The sequence below is a fragment of the Quercus suber genome, unplaced genomic scaffold (assembly GCF_002906115.3).
Source record: "Quercus suber isolate HL8 unplaced genomic scaffold, Cork oak 2.0 scaffold_154, whole genome shotgun sequence".
Classification (NCBI taxonomy): domain Eukaryota; kingdom Viridiplantae; phylum Streptophyta; class Magnoliopsida; order Fagales; family Fagaceae; genus Quercus; species Quercus suber.
Window position 1 is genome coordinate 2,653 of NW_027069615.1, and position 14,055 is coordinate 16,707.

Here is a 14,055-nt window from a genome sequence, read left to right on the forward strand (position 1 = left end):
TTGTGGAGTGATAATTAAGTTGCAATTGGTGCAATGCCACTTTGACATAAGTGATGATAGAAGTATCATAAATTTTACTACAAAGGTGTTACAAACTTGTATGTTAACTTCTTCTCAAAAAACTTCTTCTAAAAACAAAAGACTTGTATGTCAACTTTTAAATACAGAACATAACAAAAGAAATTTCTCTATTATTATTTTAGACATATGATACTAATCACATTCATTGCCACCCAAGTTTTTTTGTTTTTCTTTTTCTTTTTTTTTTTAATAAAATGGACACTAATTTTAGCATTTTATATTCTTTCTTTCTTTTCTTTTTAATTTCTTTTGGGTAACAAAATAATTTTCATATAGAGTTTAGATCAATCAATTCTCCTCCGATATATAACAGAAAGATGAATGTAACTCTTTTTTTACGTAAAAAGTGGGAGAAAAACCTGTTTGAAAGAAGAATGTAATTAGTTTTCTTTACGTAAAATCCGTTTAACCATCAATAAAATCTTCTTCTCTACACAACACCGGCGCCACCGCCACCACCACCTCACCAACCTTGCCTGAATGTAAAACCAATACAATTCAAATCCTCAAAAATCCCATGATAGCTACCCAAAAACATTGCTTTCTAAACCTATGATATAGCCTCAAGATATATCAAGTTTATATCTCAATTGATAAGAATATATGACAAAATATAGACTTTGTCATCAACATGTTTTTTTTTTTTTTTTTTTAAATAATAATTATAAAAAAAGAAAGAAAATTTGACAGAATATAATTTTTTTTTCATGGGAAAATTTCGATAGAATTTTTTTGAAGGAATTTTGATAGAGATTGATAAAACTTGAACATCAATTCTAGATAAGTTATATATCTCGCTGCCACTAAAAATTCACCCATGGTAGGTAAACTTTTTTTTTTTTTTAAGAGAGTTTTATCCTATGACGTCTGCTTCTATTAATAGTTCTTTATCATCAAATTAAGACACCAATTAATTTTTAATATAGACGAGAATTGAACCCTCAATTTCTTATACAACCCATCAAAGATTTTACCAATTGAGCTAATTAGAACCCACATAGTATGTAAACTATTAGTTGTCATGATTTGAGAAAAACATACTACTTAGATCTATGATACATTCAAGAGGAATAATTACAATTAACATTCTTCACAATTACTTTTATAATCAGATTAATTTAGCAAATGTTTAATGTACACCTTCTATACACAATTAAAATCCATATAATCAAGAAAAATGAACAATTAATCAATGTGTTCATTTTTTTATTTTATTTTAAATATTGAATTAGTAGACTTGACAAAACTTTGACAGCATTGCATCATATATTTTTTGTTTTGGGGTCTTCATAAAAAAACTTGATCAAATTTGATGTTCATCAAAAGTGTATATTTTAGTAAATGAAAAAAAATAGTCGTTACTCGTTAGGGTTGTTTCTTATTGAGAGTAATGTTAAAGATACAAATTTTTTTCCCACAAATTTATTAAAACAATAAATTTTAATTGGTTTAATATTACTTCTAAAATAGATATACTACTAAAATTCAGTTTTTGTTATCTACTCATCGTAACGAATTGAGAAGTGCTATGCCCACAATATTTTCATATTTTTACAACAAATCCTAAGTATTAAATTGTTATTGATTCTAACTTGATACTAACCCGTTAATTACAATTAATAACAACTTTTTTATTTAGAATTTGTTGTAAAATGTCATGGATGTTACTCAAAATTTTTTTTTTGAAGAGTATTACTAGATTCACGGAATTGTCAGCAGTGTTGGTATGGATTGGGGGTTAGTTGTTGTGTTTCCGTGATGCATTTAGTTACTACATTTACTATTTACAATGAAATACAAGTAGCACCATATTTTTGGCAAAAAAAAAAACCAATTGCCAAAGGACAGTGTCTCACATAGTCACGTGCTATCCAGAAGTGATCAAACAGGTGTACACACAAAACTCAATGTGTTGGCACTGCAAAATGAGCGAGTCCATCTACCTTACCATACCCTCGCAACTACGTGAACCACAAAAACCGCAAAAACTCTACAATAACCATAGTACCAAACTCTCTCTCTCTCTCCTCGGCTGTCCTTCTCTCTGGTCTAGATAGCGGGTCCGAAAGCCAAAACTGTTTCCTTTCTCTCCCACTTTGCTCTCCCACGAAGGAAAACTCGATCCCTTTCTCTCTTTGTCTCTCTTTTTGTTCACATTGTGTGTTATCACAATTGAGAAAAAAAAACTAAGGAGAGACTTGAGACTTCTGCGAGGGACCAGTCTCATTCATTTTTTTTTTTCTCCAAGGCTTTTTTAACAGGTAATGGCTTCTGGGTTTTCTTTGTTTACACGTTTTGTATACTGGGTTCTGATTCATTTGTATTGGTATATTGTTCTTGTTCATGAAAATCCATTGTAACAAAAAAGTCTCACAAAAGACACAAACTTTATTTGGTTTGTCTTATACCATTGGATTTGTTATTGCTTTTTTTTTTTTTTTTGACTGGTATGGACTTGTGGGATTGCTTTGATTTAACGTTTTCTTTATTGGGTTTTGATTTCTTCATCATGATAGTGTTCATGAAAAGGGCACTAGAATAAGACACACGCATAATATTATGTCTTGTGCTATTGGGTTCTTTGTTTAAGACTTATTGCAGGTGTGGAATTCTCGGTTTCGTTTTTATTGTTTTACTTTCTTTCTCTAACACGCACGCATGGACATTATGCAATAATGTTATGTGTCCTTCGTCTAATTTACCAGATTCATGGTCTTCTACTTCTTGTTGTTCTTGTTGGTTTTGAAAGTAGTGCAATTGAATGTTTTCCAAAGAGTTAGAGCTTGAAAATAAACTCATCGATTTTGACCCTTTTTTCCCCTTTAATTTCTATAGATATGCAGTTCTGGGGCCTTTTAAGTTATGATATATTTAACAGGATTTCATTCATTGTTCATATAATCTAAAAACTAATTAACTATTATTGTTTTAACTTAGTCTTGTGGCTGTTTTTTAATTTTTTATTAATTTTTTTGTGTGCACCCCCTTTTTATGCTATCTGTTTGGAAACAGTCGGACAGGCTGGTGATTAGTAGGAACTAAATCACCCTAGTGCATGGTCTGTTTATGATTATAACTTGTCCATGTCTATGTGGATTCAATTATGTACTTCTGTGTTTAATGCCAGACTGAATTGTTGATTCAAGGATGCTTGTTGGATTTTTTACTGATTTTATGTAACTTGGGGAAGAATTGTAAAAGGTTAGTTAGTTCTCATCTTTTTCTTGGCAATTGGCGGAGATGTCAAGTTTTGTGGGTGTTGTGGTCGATCAATGGCTTCATAGCCAGTTCACACAGGTTGAGCTTCGCAGCCTTAAATCCAAAGTAAGTTTAATTTTGTTTGAATTTGTTAGTAAATTTGATTTGAGAATATCCTGTGATGGTTATTTCTGATCATGTTAACATGTAATTTCATTTTTGTGGGTTTGAAGTTTGTATCAGTAAAGAATCAGAATGGTAAAGTTACAGGCGAAGATTTGCCACCTTTGATGGCGAAGCTAAAGGCTTTTAGGGAGTTCACTGAGGAGGAGATCAGGGGTATTTTGGGTGAATTGAATTCTGATTTGAGCGAAGAAATTGATTTTGAAGCCTTCCTGAGGGTGAGCATTCTGTGTTTTCTGGTTTCTCTGATTTCTCTCTCCCTTCCTCTGGTAGTTGATAAATGATTCTTTGTAGCATTAGCATCAAAAAAGGAATGAAAGTAGAGGTCATGTAATTTATTTGTAATTGTTCTGAAATTAGAAGTAACGTTTGTTGTGTTGAAATAGATTTTAATGATTTGGGAATTTATTGGCTTTAAGGTTTAGAAGGATAAGAGGTAACATGTTTAATTGGTTGCATGGTGGTACCAGGCATATCTGAATTTGCAAAGTCGAACTACAACAAAATCGGATGTTTCAAAAAACTCTTCTTCTTTCCTTAAGGCCACCACAACTACTCTCCTTCACACAATCAGCCAGTCAGAGAAAGCATTATATGTCGCTCACATAAACAGCTATCTTGGGGATGACCCATTTCTAAGCCAATATCTTCCGTTAGACGCAGCAACAAATGATCTATTTGATCTTGCAAAAGATGGAGTTCTTCTATGGTATTTAACCAGGGTCTGCTTGATAATGCTAAACATTTTTATGTAACTTTTAGCTTATACAATGTGCTGGTTTTGATTTATCTTATGGCTTTATGCAGCAAGCTTATCAATGTTGCTGTGCCTGGTACAATAGATGAACGAGCAATCAATACCAAACGGGTTATCAACTTATGGGAGAGGAATGAAAACCATACTCTTTGCCTCAACTCTGCTAAGGCAATTGGCTGCACAGTAGTTAACATCGGTACACAGGACTTGGTTGAAGGAAGGGTGAGTTTAGCTAATGCAGCTTCCCAGTTTAGGTTTATCATTAGACTCATTTCATCTAGTCTGAAGTTTTCTATTCTGTGTTTTTTTTTTTTTTTGTGCAGCCTCATCTGATATTTGGGTTGATTTCTCAAATTATAAAGGTGAGCATCTGTACTTAGATTCTGATTCTGACAAAGTTTAATAGCCTTTAACCCTGTACTGGACACCAGAGTTGGGTCTGTAGCATGACTATATAAACATTGGCTACTGAATTTTAGAGATTGATTATTCAGTCATCTCTTTCAGCTCCTCTCTGTCATGGACTTATTGTTTCATTTTCAGATACAACTGTTGGCTGATCTTAACCTTAAGAAGACACCTCAGCTTGTGGATCTGGTCGATGAAAGCAGTGTATGAAATTTAGAATTATCTTGTTAATTATCATGTTCTTAATATTCAACAAAACTAAGTCTGTCAATGTTAGATTTCAATTGTTTATGTCTTAGGAATGAAGCTCAGATTATGCATTGCTTTATTTGACAGGATATTGAAGAGCTTATGAGTTTACCACCTGACAAAGTTTTATTAAAATGGATGAATTTCCATCTCCAGAAAGCAGGCTACAAGAAACCTGTTACAAATTTTTCTTCTGATTTGAAGGTATTGGCTACTCCTTCTGTGTACCTAGTTGCACTATAATGATGGTGTTATGAATAGCTGAGTAGTGAGTGGAATATTTAAATTGTATTATCCTACTATATATATTTCAATCATATTATCCTACTATATATATTTAAAATGACCTGTTAAGTGGCATTTGGAGCTACTTTAAAGGAATTATTGCTTGTCTAGATATCCATCTTGCTCTGTTATCATACTCTTCCCCAACTTCTCCCCTTCTTTTATGTAGGACCTGCTCTTCCTCACAAGCAATTACAGCAGAATTTTTTCTTTCTTACAAATGAATTCAAATTTCTTATCAAGAGATTATGTTTTACAAGACTTGTAACTTGATTTGCTTTTATGTTTTTGCTCATATGCATGCAGAGTGGAGAGGCATATGCTTACCTGCTAAATGTTCTGGCTCCAGAACACTGCAATCCATCCACACTGGATACCAAGGATCCTCAGGAAAGGGCAAAACTGATACTTGATCATGCAGAGAGAATGGAGTGCAAAAGATATTTATCCCCCAATGACATTGTTGAGGGCTCGCCAAATTTAAATCTTGCATTTGTGGCACAAATTTTTCACCAAAGGTGGGAAGAGAAATTCACCATCTCTTGTTACATTGAAGTGTTTAGAATGTGTAGGCTTTCTTAATCATCTCTCCTATAAAGTCATATGGTAACTTTGTGGAATGGTTTTCCTCCTCCTCCTTCTTCTCTCTCTCTCTCTCTCCCCTTTTTTTCAGTCTCTTTAGCCTTTTGCTTCTCTTTTTCTTCTTCTTTTCAACATATATATATATATATATATTGGGGTGTGTGTGTGTGTGTGTGTGTTTACTTACACTCTTAATATGAGTCCAAGCAATTTTTTTTTATTAGTGTAATATGTTGGATCTTTCAGTAATTCGTCCTCCCAACTTTGTGGTTCATTATGTTGAGAATGTATGTTTCCAGGAGTGGTCTCTCCACAGACAGCAAAAAGATTTCCTATGCAGAGATGATGACAGAAGATATACAAACTTCTAGAGAAGAAAGATGCTTTAGGTTGTGGATCAACAGTCTTGGAATTGCTACTTATGTCAATAATGTTTTTGAGGATGTCAGAAATGGGTGAGTTTTTTCTATTTTTGAAGTATTTATTACGTGTGAATTCTTCTAATCTTATTTAGAAAGGAAATACAAGCTGCTGCCAAATAATTATTCGATATATTCTGAATATATTTTTAGAAGAGATGCACACTTATGTTTTATTCAAATGTAAATGCGTGCCTTTTCTCTTCTCAATTCATTCTTGAAAATATTTACCCATCTCCCTCACCCCCCCCCCCCCCCCCACGCGCATGCTCCTTTCAAGGTCTTTATCTCTGTTTAATTCAAATTTCTTCCCCAAAACCCAAAAAATCTTAAACAGGTGATTAACTACATTGCATTTATAGTTTCCTCTTATATGGCTTGATGAGCATTATTCTTGTACACAGCTGGGTACTTCTAGAAGTGCTTGACAAAGTTTCTCCTGGATCAGTTATCTGGAAGCAGGCATCAAAGCCTCCAATTAAGATGCCATTTAAAAAAGTAGAGAATTGCAATCAAGTCATAAGGATTGGGAAGCAGATGAAATTTTCACTAGTGAATTTAGGTGGAAATGATTTTGTACAAGGAAATAAGAAGCTCATACTTGGTAACTCCTCCATCACATATTGCATTTGTATAGCATAATTGCAGACTTTTTATTAACTATTACAAATTTTCTGAACTCTCGTTGTAGTTGATGATGTTGGGACAATGCTTTTGAGTTTTGATGTGCATTGTGAATTTAAATTATTAATTTATTTCATGTTTAAAGCTTGTGTTTGATTACCAAATCACCTTTGAAGCATAACAATATTTAAAGAATGACCTCATGTTAAGTATCTTGATTAAAAGGCATTATACTCCTACACTTATGCAGTTCCTCTCCTATTTTACTATATTAAGATGAGTTATTTTATTCAAGTTCTAGCCACGTTGGTTAAGTGTACAAGCAGGTGTCAATTCAGAGTAGTGTCTGACATAGCAACTTTTTGTAGGAAGAAGTATTGTATGTATCATAGCATAAGATATGAATTTAAATCTACTTATTCCACGATTCCCTGTTGAGTTTAAATATTTTCCTTTGTTCTTTAAACAGGCTTTCTAAATATTTTTAGTGGTACAGTTTTTTGATACATTTTATTACTNTTTAAATTATTAATTTATTTCATGTTTAAAGCTTGTGTTTGATTACCAAATCACCTTTGAAGCATAACAATATTTAAAGAATGACCTCATGTTAAGTATCTTGATTAAAAGGCATTATACTCCTACACTTATGCAGTTCCTCTCCTATTTTACTATATTAAGATGAGTTATTTTATTCAAGTTCTAGCCACGTTGGTTAAGTGTACAAGCAGGTGTCAATTCAGAGTAGTGTCTGACATAGCAACTTTTTGTAGGAAGAAGTATTGTATGTATCATAGCATAAGATATGAATTTAAATCTACTTATTCCACGATTCCCTGTTGAGTTTAAATATTTTCCTTTGTTCTTTAAACAGGCTTTCTAAATATTTTTAGTGGTACAGTTTTTTGATACATTTTATTACTTACTGAATAAAAAAAGAAAAAGGAAATGGTTGTTTGATTTTTGTTGAATTTGTGGCAGTAAATTTGTTGTCCCAATGCTCAATTTTTTTTTGTTATCTGTTTCAGCTTTCCTGTGGCAGTTGATGAGGTTTCATATGCTTCAACTTTTAAAGAACTTAAGATATCACTCCCAAGGAAAGGAGGTAAAAGATGCTGATATCCTAAATTGGGCAAATAACAAAGTGAAAAGTACAGGCAGATCCTCTCATATAGACAGTTTTAAGGTGAGGGAGAATTTTTTACTTTATAAGTTTATCACATGAACATAATACTTTTATGGAGATTGATTGGAGACTTTGCGTAATATGGAAATTCTTTTCAGGATAAGAGTTTGTCAAATGGAATATTCTTCCTTCAGCTTCTTAGTGCTGTGGAGGCTAGGGTTGTCAATTGGAACCTAGTTACAAAGGGTGAAAGTGGTATGTTTCCTGCAACTCTATATCATGGATTGGTTAATAACAGGATTACAATCATATCTTTTAATCTTATGGAGAGGCCAGTGGGGAATAGATGAAATCTAGTGCTTCACTTTATCAATTTTTATTACTAGTTGACTCTAGACATTGCCAAAACTGAGTGAAGTACTAAGGAAGAAGTGGGCTGACTGTTTTTGTTGTTATTATGATAGACGATGAAAAGAGGTTGAATGCTACATATATTATCAGTGTTGCGCGAAAGCTTGGTTGTTCCATTTTCTTGTTACCTGAGGACATCATGGAGGTAAGATTGCAGCTGGGGGCCTGTATCTTTTTGAGTTGTACATTTCATTGCACAGACTATAACTATAAGTTGACACTTCCCCTTTTTATCTTCATTACCCTGCAGCCTACCATGATTTTTGAGATTAATTTACCATATGTCAAGAAATAACCAGATTACTGGCAATTTAGTTTTTTTTCATTATAGAAGAGATACAGACAAAATCATATGCTGGTGTAAACACAAAACACACACGCACCCTCACACAGATTAATCTATGGCTTCATAGCAATACAAGCAATAGGAATGTTCATTAGAGATAGCAGCAGTTACCCTTTTGTAGGCAACTCCGTCATTCATGTCAGTGAGTGAGTGAGTGATCACTCTATGAAGTATGAATTTAGAGGTGGAAATCAGAGAATTGACCGATCATTGTCATCTATTTCAAACTATGGCAGGTCAACCAAAAGATGCTTCTCACCCTTACAGCCAGCATTATGTACTGGAGCCTGCAAAAAGCAGTTGAAGAAGCAGAGTCAGCTCCATCACCTGCTTATGCGTCTTCCAGTTCCACTATTACCGATGCATCCCCAGCACCATCAATTAATGGCGAGGATGAAATCTCATCCCTTTGCGGTGAAGTTTCAAACTTCAGTATTGATGATGCTGCCTCTGACACTTCCTCAGTGGTTGAGAATGACACGGCTTCTGTGGTAGACTGAACCATGAATTGCTATAGTTTTTACCTCCATAAGATCAGTTTAGTTAGAAATGAAAAAGAAAAAGTGAATATGTTTGCAGTTAAGTGGGTAGATTTTCAGCTTCTCTTTATGCTAAAAAAAAAAAAAAAAAAAAAAAAAAAAAACTACTTATATACAACATGTGGTTGTAAATAAAAACTAAACAAAAGGGATGGAAAAAGAAAGAAAGAGGGAAGAATTTTGTACAAACAGTTACTTTTTTAGATAGAAGGAGACTTTTCTTGCCACTGAGAGAAGGGAGGGGGGTGGGGAAGAAGAGAAAGTTAAAGAACAACTCTGGTGATACAAAATTTTCACAAACTTTTTTTAATTGCTGAGATGGTAGGTTGTGAATTTGTGACATAAGAATAATAAAAGTAATGTTAATGGTGGACCTATATGAAAGCAATGTTGCATTAATGACAATTGGTCACCTTAACAAGTTGTGAAAAAATGTGTTCATAGCATGTCTTAGGGACAGATGTTGGCTTTACATTTATTTGCCTTCTTTATTATTTCATTACTTAAGTAGGCTCTCCCATTTTAGCTGTATTCTTTTGAAGGAAATTGCACTGGTCATAAATGATATAACTCAAAAAAGTTCATTCATACTAAGCAAAGAGTATTTTTTACTTGGTGTTTCTTATTTTGAGTTGGATTTGGATACAAGATAATAGTTTGTAAACAATATATTTTAGCTAGTTCTCTGGGTGCTTGTACAAGGAGTCACCTTGGTGCAAGTTGTCACCAAAAAAATACATGTTAAAGAGGCTACATGTCAAAGCTGTTGATTCGAGTGATGGCTAGTCCCAGCCCAATATGAGCAAGGGTAGTGTCTATTATGCACAACCTACCCACAATTTTTTTTTTTGGACTGGAAAGGTAGAAAAAAGAAGAAGAATCAACCTACCCACATTTGAAATGCATTGAAATTGTGATTGTGTGTAATATGATGTGGGTACTAGTATTTCCCAGCAAAGTATAGATTTTTTTTATGAAATGTATGAACAAAGATAAAAAAAAGTCAAATTTGAGTTAGCAATCATGATTTGAAGTCAATTTACCCAAAGTTCTCCCCACACACACACACACACACACACACACACAAAACCCAAACTTTGCTCTCACAATGGACTTGGCCCAATGTCATTGCTTCATTGGTGCCTAACCCCTTGTCATGAAGGATTACTGTAATTTTTTTCCCTTTTTTTTTTTTGGGGGGGGTGGGGGGGGGGGGGGGGGACGGAATGGATGTAGGAATACTGTAATCTAATAATTATCGTTTAACACAATGATTATTATTTTTTTTTCCCAGAAGATTTCATTTTATTCGTTAATTTTATTACTTAACAATAAAAAAAGTCGATAAAATATTTGACCCTTGATTATAACATTCACCTTAACTCCAATTTTGGTTTTTATTTTTTATTTTTATTTTTTGTTATTTTTTTATTTATTTTTTATTTTTTTTAATACTGACTCAAATATTGGGAAAGAAGACTATGGTTCACTTAAAAAATAAAAAAATAAATTGGGAACGAAAAATTCCATTTCAACTTCCACTCTTTACTTTTGCATTACCCAATGTCCAATTATTTCCATAATCTTCTTTCTGAATAGATAACAAAACAAAAATAATCTATGTTTGTTTAAATAATTTTTAAATAAGTTTTTTATTTTTTATCTTTTATGATTCAATAGTTGGGGGTGGGGGAATTTAAATCCTAGATGTTTCACTAGGAGATACCAAACTACCGGTTAAGATATAAGGCCCTTGGTAACAAGCTAGCAAACTATAGAGACATCCAATAGTAGATATAATGAGGTAGGAGGATTCAATCTCTAGACGTCTCTGTTGAAAACATCAGGAGATATTAGTTGAACTATTAAATGTTAATAATACAGTAAAATCCAATATACTCGTTTCAAAATTGATAGATATGATGTCGAAAACTATTATATAGAATTATATTAAGAATTCTAAGGATCTAATCCCCAAACTTAAATCGTGATGGACTAGTAGATGGAAAATATTTAGCTCCTAATTTTTGTTCTCTAATAAAGTGAAGTTACTGAAGGACAACCAATTAAAAAAAAAAAAAAAAAAGGAGCAAAGCAATGCAAATAATTTAGAACCATGAAATAATCTTATTAAAAATTTTGTTCCCCACGTCAACTAGTATATCAAGTAATGATAATTGTCGTTCGTCCATATTCCTTTCTTCTCTGGTCATAATATCATGGAATAATGTTGTACAACCTAATGTTGTGGTATCACTTTTCTTTTAAAAAGAGAAGTGTTGTTTTCTGATTCCCAAATTTTTGTTAAAAAATTATTAATACTTCGTTTGAATTGAGGGGAGGGAGTGAGAGTAGAATAGAGTAGAATTGGTAAAAAATTAGCCTATTTTCAGCTAACTCTACTTTCCTTCATTTCCTCTTCCTTTCCCCTCAATTCAAACGTGCCTTAAGTGTTCTTATAGCACAGTAACATGAGACTCTTTTCTTTTACATTTATGATAAATCTTACTATAATTTCTAGGAACACCTAATAATTACTTTTTTTTTTCTTCTATCTCTACTGAAATGTATCAAGAAAATAAATTTAAAACTTAGAATATTAGTTATTATTCATTTGAATAATGATCTATTAGTTATAGTAACTAACATGTGATCCTCTCACTTTTGATTTATTTGATTAGCAATTGGAGATCTACTCTCCTTCATTTCCTCTCCCTTTCCCCTCAATTCAAACGTGCCTTAAGTGTTCTTATAGCACAGTAACATGAAACTCTTTTTTCTTACATTAATGATAGATCTTACTATAATTTCTAGGAACACCTAATAATTAATTTTTTTTTTCTATCTCTACTGAAATGTATCAAGAAAATAAATTTCAAACTTAGAATATTAGTTATTATTCATTTGAATAATGATCTATTAGTTATGGTAACTAACATGTGATCCTCTCACTTTTGATTTATTTGATTAGCAATTGGAGATCTATTTGATTTATCAGTTATGGCCTATATAGCATGAAGTAATCATTTCATGAATTTTTTTAAATTTATTAATTGATAATAGCTTTTACCACACCCAAAATTTATTTCATTAAAAACAAAAAAAAAAATCCAAAATTATTGCTGGGATTACACGAAAAATGTATGGTTGTTAATAGATTCGAATTATATTTGATAAAAGTCCAGTTCTCAAATTATGCTGCCACCCCTTCTGCTTCATAGATTTCTTTTTTCTCAATTATCTTTCTGATGGAAATGTTCGATTTTTATGTTGCAGGGCTTCTTTATGTGATGCATTAAGAAGTTGCCTTCTGGACATGTTGCAAGATGCTACCTTCTGTAGTTGCCTCCATGTAAGTGTTTCCCCCCTTCTCACTGATTTCGTTGGTAAAGTAGCTTTGGTTATTTTGTGTTTGTGTACCTAAAATGTAATTACCATGTTTTGAATTAATGGACATGGTAACAACTGACAATGAGTAAATATGTTATCTTTCTTGTTACCTTTAAAGAAAAAGAAGAAGAAAAAAAGTGGTTAGTGTTTTTGCATTCAGAAGAAACATAGATGGCAAAACAATTAAGAGAATTCGACTGGTTGCTAGTTTCTTGACAGAAAAGAAAATCACCTAATTCTGCTCTTATGACTTATGCATATTTTCATTTTACTTCTCCCTGTTGTTTGGTTATTTTCCAATTTGATGATCTTCATTTATGCTTCCAGGAATATCCCACAACAAGGATGTGGCTGCAACAGTTGCTTCACAATGTTGGAGTACCTAAACTAGGTTCCAGCACTACAGGCCGGAGCAGGAGCAGGATTTGATCATATGATGGTGAACTAAACAAAATTATGTAATGGACAATTATTCTATTTCAGGATGTGAAGATGGCTAGTGCAAATTTTAAAAGCTGTGATTTTTTTTTTTAGACAAAGGTTGCAACTTGGATGCTTTAGCCTTAGCAGATTGTGCTTGTAATTCCTTTGCTGCTGAGACCTGGTGGGCAGCCTCTCCATCTTTTCTAACCCATTGTATAAACACTCGTAAATTTCAAGTATTGAATAAATATTCTGCCCTTTCTTAAAAAAAAGAAAAAAGAAAAGAGGAAAGAATTGTGTCATTCAGGGAAAAAAAGGTGGGGGTGGGAGATTGTCCTAGATAACAGTATAGGAAGATTCTTAAAAAAATAACAACAATAATAATGCTATACTATTGTAAAGTTCAGCCATTTTCACAACCAATCGAAATGCTTCATTAAGCAATGTTCAGCCACTTTATTGGAACGGTAATTCTGTGTACACACACTGTTTTTAGAGAAAATCTTGTTACACATTCATTATTACATACTTTATATACACTTTTTTTGAAAACATTATTTCAACTAAAACTGTGAAATTGTATTTTCAAAACATGATTTCAAAAGAAGTGTGTATGGAAGATGTAATAACAAGTGTGTGATAATCATTACTTTTTAGAAATTCCAAGACCTTGCTTTTCAGCATTAAGTGCTCTCGATCTTAACCTATAGAAGGGGAATACTTAAGTTCGGCCCATAGTGCCGTCAATTTGTAAAACTAGGGAATATATTAGATGCGAATTTGGAATAGATTACATGTGCTATAGAAACATATAGGCTCCGCTTGGGAGTTTATAAAGGAATGGAATGGAATGAAATGAGATGATCATAAGGGAATGGAAGGGATTTAAGTAAGGGAAAGAAATGAAAAAGAATGGAATGAAATGGAATTTAGTAAACTTGATTGGATGTTTTAAAATAAAGGAATGGAAAGAAATGAAAATGAATGGAATGTAAATAATCCTGTTTGGGAGTAACATGGAGGGAATGGAATGA

At 32.7% G+C, this 14,055-nt stretch overlaps 1 protein-coding gene across 4 annotated transcripts; it reads left to right on the plus strand.

The window, feature by feature from the left end:
* The first annotated feature begins 2,082 nt into the window (after positions 1-2,082).
* LOC111984858 (fimbrin-1) lies at positions 2,083-9,796 on the plus strand. Of its 4 annotated transcripts, none has more exons than XM_024016477.2 (15): positions 2,083-2,342; positions 3,272-3,405; positions 3,513-3,680; positions 3,933-4,171; positions 4,270-4,441; positions 4,543-4,581; positions 4,763-4,831; positions 4,964-5,080; positions 5,468-5,679; positions 6,043-6,198; positions 6,567-6,766; positions 7,815-7,972; positions 8,071-8,167; positions 8,377-8,468; positions 8,906-9,796. In XM_024016477.2, the coding sequence occupies exons 2-15, from the start codon at positions 3,322-3,324 to the stop codon at positions 9,167-9,169; spliced, it is 2,067 nt and encodes a 688-aa protein (XP_023872245.1). In that variant the 5' UTR covers positions 2,083-2,342; positions 3,272-3,321; the 3' UTR covers positions 9,170-9,796. The 4 variants fall into 4 exon arrangements, with proteins under 4 accessions (XP_023872245.1, XP_023872246.1, XP_023872244.1 ...); XM_024016478.2 differs by having other exon boundaries at positions 3,283-3,405; XM_024016476.2 differs by having other exon boundaries at positions 2,084-2,342; positions 3,209-3,405.
* Positions 9,797-14,055: the final 4,259 nt, after the last annotated feature.

Excerpts from the sequence above, each read along its gene's own strand:
- LOC111984858 (XM_024016477.2), top strand. The coding sequence starts at position 3,322 with ATGTCAAGTTTTGTGGGTGTTGTGGTCGATCAATGGCTTCATAGCCAG. Across the intron at positions 5,081-5,467 it reads ATTTTTCTTCTGATTTGAAG|AGTGGAGAGGCATATGCTTA; the intron begins GTATTGGCTACT and ends ATATGCATGCAG. Across the intron at positions 6,199-6,566 it reads TTTGAGGATGTCAGAAATGG|CTGGGTACTTCTAGAAGTGC; the intron begins GTGAGTTTTTTC and ends TCTTGTACACAG.